General features: G+C 30.9%; 1 protein-coding gene across 1 annotated transcript; it reads right to left on the reverse strand.

The window, feature by feature from the left end:
- Positions 1–17063: 17063 nt before the first annotated feature.
- On the reverse strand, positions 17064–17567 carry LOC127288753 (uncharacterized). The gene has a single exon (XM_051316390.1). It carries the CDS (start codon positions 17565–17567, stop codon positions 17064–17066), a length of 504 nt encoding a protein of 167 aa, XP_051172347.1.
- Between the last annotated feature and the right edge of the window lie 5702 nt (positions 17568–23269).

The raw sequence follows: 23269 nt of genomic DNA on the forward strand, positions 1-23269 counted from the left end.
CAGAAAAATGAATTCTTCTCTATTCCCAGTAGAGGTAAGTCAATAGAAAAGAATTCAAACTTCTTATTCTTCTTAATGCGCAAAGTTTCATATTTTCAAATTTTTCGTAGCGAATAGAGAAAAATTAAATGTTTGGAGAGTAAATTTTAAATATCTATTCCTTTCAATCGACAGTATCAAAATTTCTGAAGCGCATTGAAAGGAATAAGAAATTTGGAGAGTGAAGTGGATATGTCTATTCCTTTTAATTGACTGTGTCATGACATCAGGACCGCATTTAGAAGAATAGAAAATGTATAGAATAAATGAGGCATTTCTATGTTTTACAATTGACAGCGTCAGGTTGTTAAGAATAATATGTATAATTTAGAGTATAAATTTTGGCCAAGTCAATTAAGAAGAATTGATTTTTCTACTTTTTTTTGCTTCATCGAGGAATTGAATAAAAACGTGAATGCTCACATTCAAAAGAATTGGAACTCTGAGTTCTTTTCAATTATTCGCCTCTTACCGGGAAATTATTTTTGTACTTGAATATTCTGTAAAATAGAATTTTAATAATACTAGTCAATATATGAGACCTGAACTATTTATTTATATTATATGGAAATATTTCCATATGCTTAAGAAAATTCTGGTAAAAAATTGAGTGCTGATTAAGTATTAGCATTGTATAAATTACATTAGTTTGTTAAAAAAATTTGCTATATCAACATTGTTACTTAATTTATTTTCGAAAAAATTGGAATGTATGCAGAATTCACTTGATTGAAATTTAAGTTCATGTCCATGTCATTCTAAATTAAAATGTCGAAGTTAATAAATTTCACATTAAAACTAGGTATTAAAATTCATATACCATTTTTGTGTTGTAAAGATGAAAAAATTTTGTAATTTTTATTTATTAACACAATTAATCATTTAAAACTATTTAAATTGACAAAATTATTAATTGATATCATTAATGTTCATAAAAATATATATATACGATAATATACTCTTTGTAATAATGAACATCTGAAAAGCTGTTTGATGACTTAACAAAATAATATAAGTATCTGTTTAATGTGTTCGTTATAAGAGACATTTTCTCAAAAATTTTTATAACCTCCCCTGGTCGAGTGCGTTAAGGCGCTCCCAGTGCGGTTGAGAGTTATGATGGTCGAGGGTTCGAGTCTCCGAGTCAACTCATCGGAAAATCCTAGTTTGAGAGATGAATAATCATTTTTTCTATTTTTTTCTATTCCCAGAACATATAAGTCAATAGAAAAGAATTCAAACTTCTCATTCTTCTTAATGCACAAAGTTTCATATTTTCAAATTTTTGGTAGCGAATAGAGAAAAATTAAATGTTTGGAGAGTAAATTTTAAATATCTATTCCTTTCAATCGACAGTATCAAAATTTCTGAAGCGCATTGAAAGGAATAAGAAATTTGGAGAGTGAAGTGGATATGTCTATTCCTTTTAATTGACTGTGTCATTTTGGCCAAGTCAATTAAGAAGAATAGATTTTTCTACTTTTTTTTGCTTCATCGAGGAATTGAATAAAAACGTAAAATCACCCATTCAAAGGAATTCAGATTCTGAATTCTTTTCAATTCTTCGCTTCTTACCGGGTATCAATAAATTCCATAAATACGTGTATTTCTATATACTTTACTATTTAAACAAAAGGGAGTTTTCATCAAAAATTTCCTTTTTAACTGTAATGGGTAGATTTGGTCTGACTTATATAAGAGAAAAAAAATTTCTTTTTATTTTATTGAAAAATATGCGCTAAACTAAATAAAACGATTAAATAATTTTTAAAGTACTAAAGAAGGTCCAGGAAAACCTGAATACTACCGACGGTATCGTGACGTAACATCGGCACAAATAAAACACTGTTGTCATGAGTTTTTCATGTAAAAACAAAGATTGTTTTCAAATCGAATTCTACATTCACGGAAATAGACATAAACGTGTTTTGTGTCACTGTGTGATCACCACAATTAAAACACCTGAAAAATTGTTGTTTTTTTTGACATGTAGATGCCAGAGAAAAAAACATCACAAATACAATAAAAATAAACAGAGTTTTGTGCATGACCTTAAAATTAAGAAGTTGAAATTAAAAACTTTTAAAGTTTATTTTTATAACACTGGCTCCAATTTACAAAGTACTTCACTTATATCACAGAAATTATTTAGGAAACAATTATTTAAAATTATTATTTTTTTTAACATTAAAATTAAATGATTTAGAATATGTTATCAAAGCTGCCTTTAATTGTGAATCAAGTAAACAGCAGACAAGGCGCGACAATGTGCCGATATGACGTCACGATCGAGTAACCAATAAAAATCGTTTTTCTCTGGCATTGATATTTTTTTTACTTGAAAAAGTTTTTTTATAACACTTTGCGTCCAAAACTCGACTAAATCGCCGTCTTTTACGCACTAGTGCTTAAAAGGAGGGGAAATCGTACTTTTACGCACACTTTCCCCTTCCATCACAGCAATTTAGTCGAGTTTTTGACGTAAAATGTTATAAAAAATTATGTATGGGACATGGGCGCAAATATAACTATTTTTTTAATGATAACTCCCCATTGGCGCATATTGGTTAATAAATTGCCAAAACTTTATTATAAATTTGAACAAAAATCCAATATATAGGTATATAGGAGAAAAATTTAACTTAAGGGGTCAAAAAATAATAATAATAAAAAACAATCCTATGTAAACGGGAATTCTAATTATGCGGGTCCGATATACGTGGGTTTCATCGTACATATATACTGACGACTTAAACAAAGGATTCATTGTAGATTATTCACATATATATTTACATTACAGTAAATAATAAAATAGAACATGTGTAAATACAAATGAAAATAATTCTCCCTTTTTGAAAATAACCATTCATGTGTTAAAGTTTTGAGTGATTAAACATGCATAATTACATTTGGAGTAAAATAGATTCCATCAAATATTATTATGATTTTTTTTGTTTATTCATAATAAAAAAAAAAAATTTTCTAGATTTATCGTTAAATTTGGGGCTTGGGAGTAGGCTCCCTTTAGAAAGGACTATACCGATATGGTATCATAGCGTGCGCCTGCAAGGAAGAAGCCCTCCCAAAGTATATTCCGGAAGCCGATGGCATCATAAATATGCTTAGGACGAGGTGAACGGGAAATATATGTGCAGGGGCCACTGGGCCACGGTGAGTTCTTCCCACATATAAGGCTGGTTCCACAATGGGCTCGACGCAAGGTAAACGCAGCGTTGACGCGACGCATCCCAATGCTAATCAAGGCGTTTCTCCAATAAGATCCTAAACTCTTGCGTTGCGTATGCGTTGCGTCGGTTGCTATTGGCAACCTATGCTAAAATCAACGCGTCAGTCACGCAACGCAAGAGTTTAGGATCATATTGGAGAAACGCCTTCAAATGGCGATGCGTCGCGTCAACGCTGCGTTTACCTTGCGTCGAGCCCATTGTGGAACCAGCCTAAGAATCCCTAACGTTAAATTAACGTGCTTACCCTTCCTCCTTTTCTTTTTTTTAGACTGGCTTTGTAAATCCGGCGCTAGTGCCAGGAGATATTCGGAGGGTGGAGTTAATCCAAGGAGTTCGGGACAGTGACCGAAAAGCTGTCACGAGGAGGATAGCTAATAGCGAATGAAAATTGCAACATGATCAGTGTGACAAACTCTACTCTGTTTTTTTTAGTTTCTTTCGTTTATTTCCGGTAGTCCCACCACTTGTTGGTTTTCAGTGCGTTCAAAGGGCTCACAATATTAATTTTAAAAAAAATTAAAATATCAAAAGGGATTTTAACTTTTAGTAATTTTAAATTAAACGTAATAATTCATGGTTGCCACAGAGCCTGGAAAACCTGGAAAACCTGGAATTGGTATGGAAATTGAATGGAGGTATGGAAATCCTTGAAATAGCATGGAATTTGAAAAAATTTCTGGAATTTTTTTTCCATTTTCAAATTTTCAGAAAAAAAGGTATAAAATGGTGTAAATTCATATAGACCCGTCTTTAGGGCGTAAGCGACGTACTACCTTTAACTGATACAAAGGTCTGTTTAGAATGAACATGTGAAGGTGATTCCATTAGCCTGAAGTTTCGTGAACGTGCCCCTAATGAGAGTGAAGAGTGCAGAGATATACGTCTGTGCTCCTCACTCTCATTAGGTGTACGTTTAAGTGAGTATGACTAATTGACCAGATAGCTAACGCGTACACAGGCATTTATATTATCAATATTGCCATTCTGATTTCGGATTTACTTTAACTTTGTTTCTATCTTGGTCTCTTTGATCTCCACGTGGTCTGCAAATAACCTATAAATACCTATATATAAATTGTCGCAAAATTTGTCTTGAGTGCCGGTTGAATAAATTAAATTTAGTAAAAGTGAAGTTATGAAAATTTTATTTTATTAATTAATGGTAAGTAAATATAAAGTTTAAAGTCTTACTGATGAAAATATTTTTTTTTTTTTTTTATGAATTTACCAAGAAATATTTTTCTCAGAAAAAATATGGGTCTGACGAGCTTTTTAAAAGAATGGCTTGAAAAGCCAGAACTACAATTCGTAAGAGAATCAACCAAAGGGAAGAATTTTGCGTATTGTTTATTATGTGATAAACACATATTCCTTAGTAATATGGGCAGAAGTGCAATTACTAGTCACGTTAAAAGCAGTAAGCATTCGTCAATAGAAGAATCAAGAAAAAAAAGCTACGGCATTCGTTTATTCAGTAATCAAAAGGAACAAGTAAGTGAGGAATTTTCACTTCACTTTAAATATTTTATTAAAATAAATAAATAAATAAATTTTATTAAATACCATATTAATAATTTATTGCTTGCTTAATTGAAATCAATCTAAATTTTAGTTTAAAATTTTTTAAAAAGTTACATTATTCTTTAATTAAAAGATTTATATGCAATATGATAGTTAAATTTCCTATTAAAATCGAATACTATTAATCGAAATTGAATTTATTATTTAAAGAATATATCAAGGAATACTGAACAATTGATACAATAAATAAATATTGCACTTTTATTATACAAAACGTATTTTGATAATATAGCATCAATTTCCAGCTAGCATCCACGCGTCAAATACCTTAATACACTTATAAGGAAGTGCACAATAAAAATTTTATTTTTTAATATGTTCGATGTCAAAAATTCATATTTTTTTTTGTAAAAATCCTCAAAAGTTATAATAATAGTTCAAATATTTACTTCTTTTCCCAAAATTGTAAAATTTATTATTAAATATAAATTTAAATTAATAAATTTAAATTTAAACAACTTTATTAAATATATATATATTTAGGCAAAAATTAATATGAAATCCTTTTCAGTGTTAAATGATTTTAACCGGCGTTATATGATTTTCTAAAGGAAAGTAATAAAATAATTATAATTATCGATTATTTATACTAATTATTGCTATTATTTATGAATTTCCCTCAGAATTTATTAAATTTTTTAGTTTGTAATTTAACATTCATACTCTCTAAATTTGAATCAGTGGAATTTCACTGGTGATCCAGTTATAAAAATATCACTGGTTTCATTCAGTGAAAATTTCACTGGAAACCAGTGTATTTTCACTAATTGTCAGTGAAAATCTCACTGATTGAATAAGTGAAATCTGTTTTATCGACAGAGTCTACTGATTCAATCAGTGAGGTTTTCACTGACAATTAGTGAAAATACACAGGTTTCCAGTGAAATTTTCACTGAATGAAACCAGTGGTATACTTATAACTGGATCACCAGTGAAATTCCACTGATTCAAATTCAGAGAGTAAAATATTCAAATGTAAATAAACTTTTTAATTAGATATTAATAATTATTTAAAGAAATTACTATTAGTATTAAATAACATATTGAATGTAGAGCCTTGAAACGTGCATATTTCTATAATTACTGAAATGTTTCTTATTAATTTTAATATTTAATAAGAAAATATTACTTTTTTAAGGTGCAGAGTTCCAAAGTAACGATCCTCTGGCTCCTTTTCTTCATACCGAACTGACAATTGTGATCACTACGTTAATGACTATGTTTTTAAAAAAGGATGTCTTAGAAAAACACAGTGATTTATTCAAAATTGATCTTGAGAATAAAGAAAACTTTGTATTTTCACGAAATGTTAAAATCGGGTACTCTGCAGAAGCAGAGCTTCGAAAAATAAAAGATGTTTCTGATAAAGATAAAGCTTTGTTTAAAAACGAATGTCGGAATATGCTTATAATATTTTGCCAAAAACTTCTAGAAAGATCTCCGTTAAAGTACAAACTATGCAAAGCAATTACATTTTGTAATCCTGAAATTCTCAAAACATCCCAATCTTCTTGTGTCATTCGACTTCAAAAAACTTTGGAAATATTTTTAGAAAAAAAAAGGTTGTCTGCAAAAGACTGTGACATTATTGATAGCGAATTTAAATTGTTGATAAAAAACTCAGCCGTACTTGATGCGTTTAAAAGTTACAATAGAAAAGCGGAAAGACTTGATCACTTTTGGAAAAGTATTTGGTCATCAAATGATGTCTCAAACATATTAAAAAATTTTATGAAAAAAGTGTTATTGATAAGTCATGGAAACGCTTTTGTAGAGAGGGGGTTTTCTATAAATAAAGAGCTTGTCATAGAAAATCAGTTGCCAAAATCCCTTGTAGCTCAAAGAAGAATGTACGACGGCATTCAATTTGCTGGAGGAGTCAATAATGTCGAAATAAATCATAGAATGATATCGCAGTTCCGGAATGCAAGGATGCAATATGAATTAGCAGTGAATGATAAGAAAGCAGAGAATAAGACTGAAGCAGAACAGTATTTACAGAAAAAAAGAATTGGCGAAGAGATTCAAGAGTTAAAAGAAAAAAAAAGGAAAATTCAACTCGAAAATCAAAGAGAACTAGATGATATTGATAATGAGATTCAAATACTCGTTAAAAATCGGAAAAATTAAATTTCCAGAAGTCAAAGTTATTTTGTGTTACTTGTTTTTATTTACATGTTCTAAATACTTTTGTTCCAGATTTTTAACAAAAGTTTATTTTAATGTTAAAAGATTTATATTATTTAACTATTAAAGATAAGTCAAATAGTTGATTCACAGTATTTAAAACTTTTTAATCGCTATATTATTTATAAAATAATTTTACAACACTCTTTAAAAGTGATTTAAAATGTGATTTTAAAAGTTTAACAAAGTTTGTGATTATAATTACACTGTAAAAATGTGATTAAGACTGTTAACATTACTTTTATGTTCTAGTAAAACTGTATTATTGTCCCTTGTACGACATAAGAAAATTTGTGATTTTAATTTTTTTTTAAATATTTATTTATAGTAACACTATAAAAAATGTATTAACAATTTTTTTGTAAAAGACTTGTATTAATTATTTTGAATAAGGAAATTTCAATAAAGTATATATATTATTCATTATATATTTATTTATTATTAGAGAATTACCTTATCAAAATAGATTAATTATTACAAATTACCCATAAACATGCTTAAAAAATTTCCGTTTTCGACTGGAATTTTAGATAAATATGACCTGGAAAACCTGGAAAAAGCCTGGAATTTCAAAATTTAGATTTTGTGGCAACCATGTAATTAGTTACCTCATAAACAATTAGTTAATAAAAAAATTATTTGGCCGGATGTAATTCAAGTGAAAATTGCATATATAGAAATTGCAAACAAAGTTACAATAATTTGAAAACTTTTAAGTGCAAAATGGTTTCAGATAGTTGAATTTTCGAAGGATATTAATTAATATATTATTATTACAGTACAATTTCGGTACGTGTCGGGTGGTCGGGACCACAACATTTGATAAGTGTCGGATTGCCCCTTGAGTTGTGGTGGGGCGGCAGACAGTGCCGTATCACGGTGACTTCTAATGCTTATTAATCTATAATGTATAATTCTTCTCGGATATAAAAGATTCAATAATAATTTAATATATAATTAGATTAAAATTCAATTTACCTACTTTAAATTCATAATTAAAAACATTATTTTTATTTTATTAATGTATGTTTTATTGTATTAATGTTAATATTTGAAAACGTTTTTATACGGCGCTGGTTTTTGATGCGCACGCAAAAAGTAGGAGAAAGGCACCCGATACTTACCAAGATTATAGGCGTGGAAAAAATCCGACACATATCGAGATCCGACACTTATCAAACCCGACACTTACCGAAATTGTACTGTACCTAATAAAAATAATAATTTATTTCATTGTCCACTCAATACAGAGTGAAAATTACATATATGTTTGTATATGTATGTATGTATGTACAAAAATTTTTTCAAAAAATTTAAAATTTGACCTTTTTTTAGGCAAAAATTTTTTTGACTTTATTTTAAGTTCGGTCTTTTGTTTTATTTTTTTTTAAGTTAAAAATATGAATTTTCACCACAAAAAATATTGAGATGTCCTTTTTTTCTTATTTTTGAGACATTAATTAATGTTAATAAAAAATTAAATATTTCACAAATAAATAAAGTTATTGCAATTCTGAAGCTACCATTTGAAAATGTTAGCCATTTGTTTATTAACAATCTACTAATCCAAAGTACTTCATATAGGGCTCGTTGAATGCGGAATTATGTCAAGTTTCATAAATAAAAAATTTTTTTGACTTTTTTTCAAAATCGGTCTTTTTTTATTTTTTCAAATTTTTTTTAGAAAGCTTAACACGTATACTTTCAACACAAAAATATGGAAATGTCCTTTTTCGTTGTCTTTGAGATATTTATTAATTAACTAGCGATATATTCCTCGCTCGCTCGGTTGAAGTTGTACTTTTTGTTCTTCACGTAGTTTATTCAAATGTATATTTATTTTATGTTTTAAATTATTATTTAATTACTATTTGATAGAAAAAAATCTCTATTTAGATCATTTTTATTGATGGATAAAATGACAATTGATATCTAATAATAATTCATAAAAATGTGAATTAAATTTATCGCTTTTAACGATCAAACAGAATTCACTATGAAAAAATTAAAAAAATTATTCTAAATTTTTTTATTTCCTATATTAAGTAATCAATTCATATTACAATATGTGATCAGAATCTAAATATTTTCTCACTATTAAATATTTTCTATTATTATAATTATAACAACAGTAGTATGAATTATAAATTATATTAATTTAATTTTTTTTAATTAAAAATTTTTTTTTTAAATTCTGATTCTGATTTTTATATTTTTTCGATTACACATGTATGTTATGCATGTGAATTTAAAATGTGAAAAAACTGTATATAATTTCTTTGAAAGGAGGTTCCCATTGCGTGAGTAAAAAAATCCATTTTTTTTAATTGCATTTTTGGAAAGCTATATATGTGTGGAATATGTGCGTCTAAACTATTTGACCAATCAACTTCGGGCTTGCGGCTAATTAAAGGTAACTAAATTCTGCTAGGTTTATACCTTTAATATGATACAATTTGTTCGAGATACGTACATTCAGCACTATTCGTAATAGTTAGTTAACTTCCAAAACATTTTTCATTTATACGTACGTTCGACTTGGGGTGAACGAATTGTTAACAATAAAGATTTTTCACAAGAAGTCAAACATGAAAAAATAAGGCCATACACAGCGTTTCTAACTTGAAACTAACTAATTCGATTCAAAGTATAACCGAAAAAAAGATACGCCTATTTTTTTGCAAAATTTATTTAATTTGCTTAAACAATTTAATAAAAAAATTTTGAATTTTTAAAACTAATATTGCCATTCAAAAGAACGTGAAAAAATAAGCAACTTTTCTCTTTACAACTTTTTTATCCGACCACACCTTTTAGCAATAAATAATTATAAACAATTAGCAAAAAAAGTATGATACAACCTATGTTCTGAGAATTGGAAGAAATCAAAACTAACTATTGCGTTCATATTATCAACGAAAAAAATGTTACCCCTATTTTTTCTTTGCAAAATAATTAGTTTATCTACTTTGTTTAAACAACACAGCCATACAAAAAAAAAAGTTTTGTTCTGACATGGAGGTCTCACTATATGTACCTTATGTTTTTGGGGTCACTGAATTCGAATCCGAGGTCTATTTAACCCTATCAGATCAGGGTTTTGACTTAATCCCAAAAAACCAATATGGCAGACACTTTTTGGAAAAATTCATCGGATTCGCTTGAAACTCGTTACTCAGGGGTTTTAGGGGTCGCTGATTACGAATTTGAAGTCAGTTTTTAAAAACTCAAAATGGCGGATACAATATGGCCGACGCTTTTTGAAAAACTTATCAGATTCGCTTGAAACTTGTTACTCGGGGGTTTTCAGTGTCTCTGAATCCGAATTTGATATCAGTTTTCAAAAATTTAATACGACGAATCAATATGCCGGACAAATTTTAAAAAAAAATTCCTATTTTTTTGAAACTTGCTATCTAAGAGTTTATCTTGTCATTGATTACAAATACTATATCGTACTCTGAAAATCTCAAAACTACAATAACATTTAACTTAATATATAGGAGCAATTCCACGTGAGATTGAGGGGTCTAACCTCCGATTTCTTCTATACTACGTTTTTGGGTAGATGTTATGGGTCTAATTGAGTAAAAAAAATTTTTAAAAAAAATAATTATTATTTTTCGAGATATTTACATTAAAACATTAAAGCAACTTTTTTGTTAAATTACTCATAAATTTTTCACGTTAAGTCCTAGATAAAAATTTCTTAAACGTTTTTTGCTCAGAAAATATTAAAGTTTAAGAAAAAAAATTAATTTTGAAAAATTAAAATTTTTTAATTTATTTATTTCAAAAATAAAATTTGTTTTTAATTTTTAAATGTGTTATCGTGCTCCGTTTAAGCTGAAAAAATTTATGAACATTCCTTAATATGAGCTAAAGACATGTGCCAAATTTGTCGAATACCTTATTTTTTGTTTTCGAGATATTAATTAATTAATTCATAAAAATTATTGAAAAATGAAATATTTTAAGAAGAAATAAAATTAGATTAATTTTAAAAACACCATTTTAATGCTTATCAAAATTCGCATCTAACGAGCCCTATATAAACTATTTCGGATAAAAGGGTGTTTAATTAATAATTAATAATAAAAATTGTTTAAATAATTAATAACATTTGAAGGAATGGAGATAAACAGTTCATTCTTTTTTTGTTTGGAAGATCATTTAATTCTGAGTTAAAAAAAGAATATTAAGTAATATTAAGAATCGAAAATTAATTATAAAATGTTATTTAGAGAAAAACTGAAAAATACTGCGCCGAGAAGGTAAGAAACCCCCGCCAAGTTGTGCCATGAAGTGCTGAAACAGCGATTTTTAATAATCATCTGTTAATAATTTATATTTTTAAAAATGCTTTTTGCAATGGTCTTATTTGACACATAATTAAATGATCTTCCAAACAAAAAAAGAATTAACAGTTTATCTCCATTCCTTCAAATGTTATTAATTATTTAAACAATTTTTATTATTAATTATTAATTAAACACCCTTTTTTCCGAAATAGTTTATATAGGGCTCGTTAGATGCGAATTTTGATAAGCATTAAAATGGTGTTTTTAAAATTAATCTAATTTTATTTCTTCTTAAAATATTTCATTTTTCAATAATTTTTATGAATTAATTAATTAATATCTCGAAAACAAAAAATAAGGTATTCGACAAATTTGGCACATGTCTTTAGCTCATATTAAGGAATGTTCATAAATTTTTTCAGCTTAAACGGAGCACGATAACACATTTAAAAATTAAAAACAAATTTTAGTAGTGTTACAAGGGGGGTTGTGGCTCACTTACCGACCGAGGTCGGTAATGTAGAAATCTACTTTGCCGACCGAGTTAGTTCTGGCTGCCACCGACCAATTCAACCCCCCTTGGCGGGAAATTTGAATTTTTAAAGTAGCATGGCATTCTACTTTACCGACCGAGTTAGTTCCGGACACCACTGCTAGATGGCGCCACCGGTCATTCAAACCCTCTTGGCGAGAAATTTGAATTTTTAAAGTGGCTTGGCATTCTACATTACCGACCGAGTTAGTTCCGACCACCAACGCTAGATGGCGCCACTTTCGATTACCAGCCAATTCAAACCCTCTTGGCGGGAAATTTAAATTTTTAAAGTGGCTTGGCATTTTACTTTACCGACCGAGTTAGCTCCGACCACCACCGCTAGATGTCGCCACTTTCGATTACCAGCCAATTCAAACCCTCTTGGCGGGAAATTTAAATTTTTAAAGTGGCTTGGCATTTTACTTTACCGACCGAGTTAGCTTCGCCCGCCACCGCTAGATGGCGCCGCTTTCGCTTACCGACCAATTCAAACCCCCTTGGTGGGAAATTTGAATTTTTAAAATATTATGTTCAACTGGCTTGGTGTTCTGCAATACCGACCGAGTTAGTTCCAGCTGCCACCGCAAGATGGTGCCATTTTATGTTACCTATTTTAAAGTTAATTTAAAGTTTAAAATTTCAATGTTTATAATTATATCTAAACCTGTGTGGAAAAACATCGAGAGGGATCCCCATTGCTGGTTGCGTCTATGCCGCTTCCAGCGCTGGGTTCATATGCTGAGTATCATCTCTCCCCGCATCGATGTGAACTCAGCCGGGGACTTCCTCCCATGCCTACAGCGGAGCGCGCAGCGGCAGTCCCACCTGGATGCGCGCTTCGCTTAAGTAGTGGGGAGTAGGGTATATAGCACAGCGCTCGGTCCACCAGCATCACTGCTTTCTGGTTACATGTCTAGCGCAGTACTTCCACAGCATTCCAGCTTTTTTTCTATTCTAGGTTCTCTATTTTATTTCAGATTTTGTTTTTCGTTTATTATTTTTATTTCAGGTGGTGGGTATTTTGGTTTTAGTTTTAGGTTTTTTTTTCTTTTCAAGAGGTGGTGGTTTTTTTTTCTATTTTAGGTATTTTTTAGATCTATCTTTTAAGATGCCTAAATGTAAGGTGGTAAAAAAGTCTCGGCAACGAATCGAGGTGATCAATTTATTGAAATTCGTCAGGAATCTGACAACTTTATTAAATCCGCGGAGCAGCAGCTTATTATTACAATGTCAATGGCGGTTGATGAGAAGCTCATTACCGCATTCGAATGGCAAAATAAGTGTCAAAGGTATTAAAATATTTTTATAAATTTTTTGCGAAGATCAGATTTAACTACTTCTCAAAGATCTACATGTTTGAATTTAGATCAAAAATTAGAATACTTGCGTTGCCATTTTGATGCTCTAATGGAACGTGGTGCGGGTGTGCAAGTGACTAATGCTAGAATGAAATGGGTGGATTTTGATGAAGCATTTGATAATCGTTTGCAAACCAGTCCTATTATAAATTTTGATTACAAGGATATTAACGAGTTTCTTGATGATGCCTACGCTTTATTTAAATTAAATATTGAAAAAGCATTAAACAAGTATGGTCTTTTAAAAGTGTATACTGTGTTGGGTGCGAAATTTAAAAAAGATTTAATTAATGGTAAACAAGAACAATCTGACTTAAAAACTTTTATCGCGAAAACGGATGAAATTTTATTAACAACCCCGTTAGATGACTGGTACAATGTTAATGTTAAACAAATAACTTTGAAAAGAATCGAAGAATTCCAGGAGAAGGACTCTAACTGGAAACTTGATTCAATTTATAGGTTAGAGGTTAACATTAACAAATTTATCCCTATGCGCGCAAGTTCCTACATCAATTTACCATCTTCTATTAATAAAAAACATGCTTGTGTTTATATTAAAAATAGTGATAACCAATGCTTTAAATGGGCAATTTTATCTGCTTTGCATCAAGTTGAAAAGAACGCGGAACGAGTTTCAAAGTATAAGTCTTATGAATGTGATCTTAATTTTTTAGGAATTGAGTTTCCTGTTGCCCTCAAAGATATTTCAAAGTTTGAGTCTCAAAACGTTAATATTTCAGTTAATGTCTATGGTTTGGCGAAAAAGAAAGAAAATTTTAGTATCTATCCTCTACATCTTACATCACAAAAGAGAGTAAATCATATTAATCTTTTACGCATTGAAGATCATTACATTGATGAAAGTCTTAGCGCAGAAGAGGAAGATGATTTACCAATCATATCTTTTAACTACCACTATGTCTGGATAAAAGATCTATGCAGATTAGTTGGATCACAGCTGTCGAAGAATAAAAATAAGAAGTTTATTTGTGATCGTTGTCTCCATTATTTTAGAGACAAATTGCAGCTTACAGAACACGAGGAAACATGCAGAAAATTAAATGATAAAAGGATCAGAATACCGCAACCAGGTAAAAATACTGTTGAGTTTAAGAATTATCAAAATAAGGAGCGCGTGCCTTTTATCATTTATGCTGATTGTGAGAGTCTTTTGATTCCTGCGCAAGCACCACAAGAAGCATGCAATACTGAGGTTTTACAAAATCATAAAACGCTCAGTATTGGATATTATTTAAAGTGTGGCTTTGATGACTCATTGTCCACATATAAAGCATTCCCAAAAGATAAAGAAGATCCTGCTAAATGGTTTTTAAAAGAGTTAAAAAATTTATCAGATAAAGCAGAGCTCATTTTAAAGAATTTTAAACCCATGCATGCATTAACCTCACAAGAATTAGTTAATTTTAAAAATGCTAATACTTGTCATATTTGTCAAAAGAAAATCGTGCAAGGTGAAGTAAAAGTAAGAGACCACAACCATCTAACAGGGAAGTACCGAGGTGCTGCGCATCAAAATTGCAATGTTAATTACCATGAATCACCGACCATACCTGTTGTTTTTCATAACCTTAGCGGTTATGACGCTCATTTTATTATTATAGCTATTGCTACTGAGTTTGAAGGTAGAGTTGATCTACTTCCTGTAAACAAAGAAAAGTATATCAGCTTAACAAAAAATATTAAAAAAAGTTTAATCAAATTTCGATTCATTGATTCCTTTAAATTCATGGCATCATCATTGGACAAGTTAGCGTCCTATCTCAACGAATACAAAATTGTTAATTCGGTTTTTTCCAATCACAGCCACGACAAAATTCAATTGTTAACGCGAAAAGGAGTTTTTCCATATGAGTACATTGACTCGAGGGAAAAACTCGATGAAACTCAATTACCGTCAAAATAAAATTTTTATAGCACTTTGAATGATTCTAATATTTCAGATAATGATTATGTACATGCGCAAAATGTGTGGAGTGAATTCAAATGTCAAAGTCTTGGTGATTATGTGTATTTGTACATGCAAACCGATGTATTGTTACTCGCGAATATTTTTGAAAATTTCAGGGATCAGTGTTTACTCGCGTACGGTCTTGATCCTGCGCATTATTATACAACGCCACGACTGACATGGGATGCCATGTTAAAGTATACGAATATAAGATTGGAACTCCTCAAAGACATCGACATGGTAATGTTTATTGAAGTGGAATAAGAGGTGGAGTAAGTCAATGCACCAATCGATACACGAAAGCTAATAATCCGTACATAAAGAAATATGATGCAAATGAGAAGACATCTTATATCGTATACTTTGATGCAAACAACCTATATGGTTGGGCGATGATTCAGTCGCTTCCCTTTGGTGGTTTCGAGTGGGTAGAAAATGTTGACAATAATTTTGATTTTAATGTTGCAGATGATGCACCAATTGGTTACATTTTAGAAGTCGACTTAGATTACCCCGAGGAATTACATGATAAACATAGTGACTTTCCGTTTTGCCCTGAACGATCGAAGCCACCAGGGTCCAAAGAGGAGAAGCTCCTAACTACCCTTCTACCAAAGAGAAAGCACGTTCTCCATTACCGAGCATTGAAACAAGCTATTACCAACGGCCTTATTTTAATTAAAATTCATCGCGTTTTAAAATTTAATCAATCCACATGGTTAAAAAGCTACATTGATTTCAATACCATGCAAAGAACTAATGCTAACAATGAATTCGAGAAAAACTTATTTAAACTAATGAACAATGCGGTATTCGGAAAAACAATAGAGAACGTGCGAAAACATGTAGACATTAAACTTGTAACAAAGTGGGAGGGTAGATATGGAGCTGAAGCCTTAATCTCAAAACCTAATTTCCACAGCAGGGCCATTTTCAATGAAAATTTGGTTGCTGTGGTACTTAGAAAAGTAGAAGTTCTAATGAACAAGCCACTATATGTTGGCTTAACCGTTTTAGACGTTTCAAAAACTTTAATCTACGATTTTCACTATGATTATATTTTAAAAAAGTATGACAAAACAAACTGTAAGTTATTGTATACCGACACCGGCAGACTGATTTATGAAATTAAATGTTGCGACATCTTTGCAGACATGAAAGCAGATATCCACAAATACGACACTTCTGATTACCCTGTATATAACGTTTACGGTATTCCGCAAGCCAACAAAAAAATTTTAGGTTTAATGAAAGATGAGTGCAGTGGAAAAATTGTTACTAAATTTGTTGGCTTGCGGAGCAAAATGTACAGTGTGCGAGTGGAAGATCAAGATTTTATTAAAAAAGCAAAAGGTGTAAAATCTGCGGTTGTAAAGAAAACTATTACCTTTGATGACACATATTGTTTACGAAATGTTAAAATGCAATCGCGAATTCAATATTGTATCAAATCGAAACTTCAGAATGTTCAAACTTTAAAACAAACAAAAGTAGCTTTAAGTCCTTACGACGATAAAAGATTTGTTATCCAATAGTACCGATACCCTTGCATGGGGACATTGTAAAATTAGACAAATTAATGATGAAGCTATGGAATTCTAATAAATGATGATGATGATGATTTGGGAAGATAAAGGTGTTTTAATAAAAGATACTGTACATTTTATATTATGTTTATTTATTACAACCTTAATGTAGTTACATTTTTTAACTTTTTTTAAAACTATAGTTAACTTTATTTTAACTATTTTGAAGTTTTCTTTAACTATTTTTAACTTTTTTAAACTATATTTAACTTTTTTAAAACTATTTTTAACTTTATTTTAACTATTTTTATATACATTACATATCAGATTTTTTTATCCAACTATTGTGTGAGTTGTCAAATCGAAGCCATTTTACATATACATTGTTGCCACGGCTTTGAAGGACTTTCTCGACGAGGTAAACATCTGGATATTTAACTTTTAATAGTTCTTCTTCGTAGAAACCACCTTCGATTGGGTGATTTTCATAATCTGTAAGTTTGTATGTAACTGGTTTTGTTCGTTTAACTTGATCTACAGTGAATATTTCCGTTGTCCAGTTGGGGGTGTATCCTTTTTCAAAGATGTTTTTATGTTTACTGACTCGAACTCTATCTCCAACTTTAAATTTTTGTCTTCTCAGTGGAATTTTTCTTAGTTTACGGATACGTCTCATCAGTTCTCTTGTATCTTCTACGGTGACATCTTTAGGTTTCATACCAATCGTACGATGTTTTTTATTATTGTACTTTGATATGAGAATTGGTAAAAGATTAATCCATTTGTAATTGCCTTGTAAATTGAATTCAGGCCACATCATATTTTTTAGAGTGCGGTTAAACCTTTCAACAATTGATGCTTTTAAATTACTATAAGTCGAATAGAGATTAATATTGAATTCTTGCATTAAACTCTGAAATTCAGAGTTATAAAATTCCTTGCCTCTATCAGTGTGTAAATTTTTTGGAATACGACCTTCTTTTAATATTAATTTCATGGCTAAAGAAATATCTTTTCTATTTTTACTTTTTCCAGGTACAGCCCAGACATATTTGGAAAATATGTCTATTACTGTGAGCATGTATTTGAAACCTTTATTGGAATAGGAGTAAGGTATCATTTCTACCAAATCTGCTTGCCAGGTTTCATCTATGCCACGCATTTGAACTTTACGACGAGGATAATTCCTTCTCGCTTGTTTATGCAGTTCAGTTACAACTGTTAAATTTTATCATTCATCATTTGGAATAAATGTAGTTTCCTTGATAATAATATTCTGTTGGAATTCAATTTCTTTTAGTTTTTCGTTAACTCTATCTTCAACAACTTGTATTAAAATATTCAAATCATCAATGGCTGATCTTAAAGAAGATGTAATTTGAAAGATAGTTTTTATCTCGTTTCGGATAATTTGTTGTACAAGTCGTAAATTTGGATCATCCCAATAGATGTAGTCTGGATTAAATTGTCTTTTTTCAATCATAAATTGTGGTAATATATTTTTATGCTTCTTTAAAGAACCACCACCACCACTTTTCTTTGGTGTACTTTTGATAAGTTTTGCAATAACATCAATGTACTTGGAAGTTCTACTTATGTTGACAGATTCACTTGGACTATAATTTTTTCGATGTTCATTCGTAGTAATGAGAATTTCTTTATAATTTGAAAAATCATCTGAACTTATTAAAGCTTCTTTTGGTTTTTATTTAAATAATAATTCGAGTAACCCAGCAGTTTTTAAATAATTTTTCTTTTCAACAAGCTTAATATGTGAACCTTCAAATTCAATAGGTTTATCACCAATCATAAAAGAACCGTTGGCAAGTTTACGTACTCCATAAACCGTATCGAAAAACAGTTTTCTATTTTTATCTAACATAAAAAAAAATTTTATTTGTAATTTTTTAATAATCTTCTTCTTCCTTTTCAAAGTTATTGCTCTTATCAAATAAAGTTGAATTTAGTAAAGTTTTATCAAATTCTTCATCATCGTCAACAGCAGTTGAAAAAGAGAAATCATTACCATCTTTCTTGAATTTTTCAATTTTAACATTTTTGAAAGGAGTTTCAGTTACATTTGCCAACTTTTGAAGAGGTGGTTGCGGAGTTTCTTTTAACAATGTCTCTGCAGCATCTTTACCCATTTTAAGTAAGCGATGTTTTCGTCTAATAGCGTCGCTTGCTTTTGCTATTTGACGAAGTGTTTCTTGCTCTTTTCGATACATGTTTCCGTCTTGATAACATAAACTATACTAATTTAAAATAAAAAAGTAGTAATATTCATAGTGTAATAAAGCAATCAAATCCCTTTCTATGTCTTATACTCAATTTCGTGATTTATGTTCAGAATGTTGGAAATCTGATAAATATGGATTTGTCGTTATTGATAAAGATAGGAATTTTAATGAGGGAAGATATAGAAAGGGATTTGATTGCTTTATTACACTATGAATATAACTACTTTTTTTTATTTTAAATTAGTATAGTATTTACATGATCTTCGTAGACATGTATTAAATTTTTTTCATCTTGTCTAAAAAGCACCAATAAATTTACATTATCTCGGACTAGATGTTTTGGAATTCGAGCATATGTTTGACACAAGTAGAAACTGTAACATTTACATGTCTACCCATACAAAAGAAAGCTCTAACATTGTCTTGCTTTTCACAAGCAATATCATCAAAGATGAATATTGAGTTCGGTTTAGCATCTTTTGGAGATACTACTTCTTCATGCTCACTAAATGGAAAGTATTCAATTCCATCCACGTCATGAATTACATTTTTCAAAAATTGATATTTTGGCTGCTGCAGAGATTTAGAGTATAGGTAAATATTTTCAAAACTTAAACCATTTGGATGTATGATTAAAGAGAGAAGAGCGTTTGTTTTACCACAATTTGAGGGACCACAAAAGACAGCTCGGATGCTATCTGAAAACAAACTACCATGACGTTGAATATTTTTCTCACTACTTTTAACGTCAATACTTGTGATTGGGAGTGCTACAGGTTGTTTCGTGAACTGCATCTTGACAGTAACTGCTCTGAAAACTAAAAATACTAGGCTTTTATAGTCTTACGGTCAGTTGCATATCAAACTTCATAGAGTGTAGAATGTTTTAGATCGAAGTGATAAAAAACTTCTTTGTTGTGGTAGAGGATTAGTTAACCGTATTATCAACAGTTTACCTTTTGAATTACATTTACCTGGATACCAATTTTGTGGACCCGGTACAAAGTTGACAAAAAGATTAGCACGTGGTGATAAAGGTGTTAACCCATTAGACGCTGCATGTAAAGCACATGATATTGCATATTCGCAAAATTGAGAAAACATTAGAGCAAGAAACGTTGCAGACCAAGAGCTAGCTGAAAAGGCGTGGCAACGTGTTACAGCTAAGGATTCTAGTATTAGTGAAAAGGCAGCAGCTTTAGCGATATCTGGAACGATGAAAGCTAAATCAACATTAAGTATGGGAATGAAAAGGAAGAAAAAGTCTACAATGAAGAAGAAGAAGAAGAAAAGAAAAACCATGTGTAAGAGAAAGCGACTAGCATTAAGTAGAGTTGTTGATGCTGCTAGAAAACGTATGCTACCCAATCATAATTCTGGAGAATCAATTCAAGCTGCTCTGATTGGTGCAAAAGAAGCAATAAAGAATGCTGGTGGTAAATCAAAAATTTTGTCACCGCGAATTCTACCTGTACCTTCTAAAGTTAGTGGTATTTTACCACTAGTTCCCATTTTTGCTGGACTTAGTGCTTTGGGAGCTCTTGCTTGTGGAGCTTCAGGTATAGTAAAAGCTGTAAATAAGGCTAAAACTGCCAAGGAATAACTTGTTGAAGCTCAAGGACATAATCAAGCAATGGAAGCAATATCGCTTGGAAAAGGATTATATCTCAAACCCTACCGACAAGGACAACATTAAGGAAGAAAAAAAACTTGCATTGGAGCTACCTCACCGTTCTCTAACTGATTAGTATATAATCAAAAAGTTGGTGGAAACTATAAAAGTCAGCCAACATGCCAAAGACAAATCAGTTTAAAGAGCCCCATGCAAAAAATGCCCCTTTTTCGTACCTCGAATTTTGAAACTTTTTTATGACAAATGGTTACATATGATGATCCAATAATCCCTGCAAAATTTCAAGATGAGCATGTTCCCCCTTTCCGAAATACAGGGGGTCAAAGGGGGCCATGTCCAAAATTAGAATATGCAATATAATTCAATAATAATGTTAAAAAAAATCAGACCAATTGGATCCCTTAAGATTTTCGTCTGCTGATTACGAATCTAAAGTCCGTTTTTAAAAATTCAAAATGGCAGATCCAATATGGCGGACGACATTTTTAAAAATTGATCCAATTGACGTGAAAATCGTTACTCAGGGGTTTTTGGGGTCTCTGATTACGAATATGATGTCCGTTTTTAAAAATTCAAAATGGCGGACGACATTTTTAAAAATCGATCCAATTGACTTGAAAATCGTTACTCGGGGGTTTTTGGGGTCGCTAATTATGAATATGATGTCCGTTATCAAAAATTCAAAATGGCGGATCCAATATGGCGGACGACATTTTTGAAAATCGATCCAATTGACCTGAAACTTGTTACTCGGGGGTTTTTGGGGTCGCTGATTACGAATATGATGTCCGTTTTTAAAAATTCAAAATGTCGGATCTAATATAACGAATAAAGGCAAGATTTAAGGCTAAATTCAGCTTGCAAAGGCCAGATGTAATAATTACAAAACCATCTAAAGTAAGATGTAATATTTCAATCAACAAAGATTAGAAGTAGTATCCCAACCAATGAAGGCAAGATGTAATCGACAACCCGATCAGCAAAGATAAGAGATAATAATCCAACCAACAAAGGTAAGATGAAGTTATCCAACCAATGAAGGCAAGATGTAATCGACAACCCGATCAACAAAGATAAGGGATTAGAATCCAACTAACAAAGGTAAGATGAAGTTATCTAACCAATGATTTTTTTTCAAGTCAATTGGATCGATTTTTAAAAATGTCGTCCGCCATATTGGATCCGCCATTTTGAATTTTTAAAAACGGACTTTAGATTCGTAATCAGCAGACGAAAATCTTAAGGGAACCAATTGGTCTGATTTTTTTTAACATTATTATTGAATTATATTGCATATTCTAATTTTGGACATGGCCCCCTTTGACCCCCTGTATTTCGGAAAGGGGGCACATGCTCATTTTGAAATTTTGCAGGGATTATTGGGTCATCATATGTAACCATTTGGCATAAAAAAGTTTCAAAATTCGAGGTACGAAAAAGGGGCACTTTTTGCCGAGGCTCTTTGTCTCACAAGGTGTTAACACCTCAGAATCGCCTGTTCCTGAAAAAACTAGGTCTAAAAGTTATACCTCAAGGAAAACGCCAAGACAAACAATTTATATATTTTTTGGGTGTTGTTGCAACAAAAATGGACGAAATTCTCAACATTCCAGCAGCAATGAATTTTGATGAGTCCATAGCTCATTATGAAATTCATGCTCATTAACCGTATGCTTCATCCTCTTTTAACAATAGTGATGAAAGTCGAATTGCAGTTCAACATCAAGATTTATGTATTCTACCGAGTAAAAGTTCATTGCACATATTTGAAAATTGACTAAAAATGATGGTATTGCCGTTACAGAAAACGTGCACTTGAGTAGCAATGCAATATGTTTTTTATTTGATGAAATTCGCTATGAATTAAATGGTATCGAGATTGATCGATGCAAATACGTTGGACATACAACTGTTATGAAAAATGTATTATTGAAATTTATTGAAAAAGATTCTTTAATTTCAATAAGTTTTCGATCATGAGAAATGTACGAGTGTCCGTTAGTTCCAACAAGTTCAAAAGTCCTATGGCAAATAAAAACATCAACACAATTGGAGAAACCACGATATGTAACTGTAGGATTTCAAACAGCAAGAAAAGATAAACGAAAAAAATATGTCTCTCATTTTGATCATTGTAACATTACAAATATTAAACTCTTTTTAAATTCACAATATTACCCTTATGGAAATTTAAATCTAAACTTTGATAAAAATCAGTATGCTCTGCTTTATGAAATGTATGCTAATTTCCAAACATCTTACTAAGGAAAAGACTCAGAACCTATTTTAACAAGGGATATTTTTTAAAAACTATTTCCTCTAATTGTTATTGATTGTTCAAAACAAAATGAGTTTCTTAAACAAGCATCAGTAGTTGTACGTTTAGAATTTGAATCAGGAAATAATATGCCGGCTGAGACCACTGCATATTGCCTCATTATCCATGACCGCGTTGTACAATATAAACCAATCAGCTGCGTCGTCAAGAAGTTGCTGTAGAAGAGTGGGGGGTAAAGTGGTAGGTATCATTCAATTAATTTTGGTGCCTTTGAGGTAAAAAATATCGTAAACGGCGCGTGGCTGAGCCAATTATTTTCTCGACTGCTGTTTGCAGCACTCGTATCCGGCTCGTGCTGCAAACATCAGTCT

This window comes from Leptopilina boulardi, unplaced genomic scaffold, assembly GCF_019393585.1.
Source record: "Leptopilina boulardi isolate dan_hultmark-lab unplaced genomic scaffold, ZJU_Lbou_2.1 LbouV2_393, whole genome shotgun sequence".
Classification (NCBI taxonomy): domain Eukaryota; kingdom Metazoa; phylum Arthropoda; class Insecta; order Hymenoptera; family Figitidae; genus Leptopilina; species Leptopilina boulardi.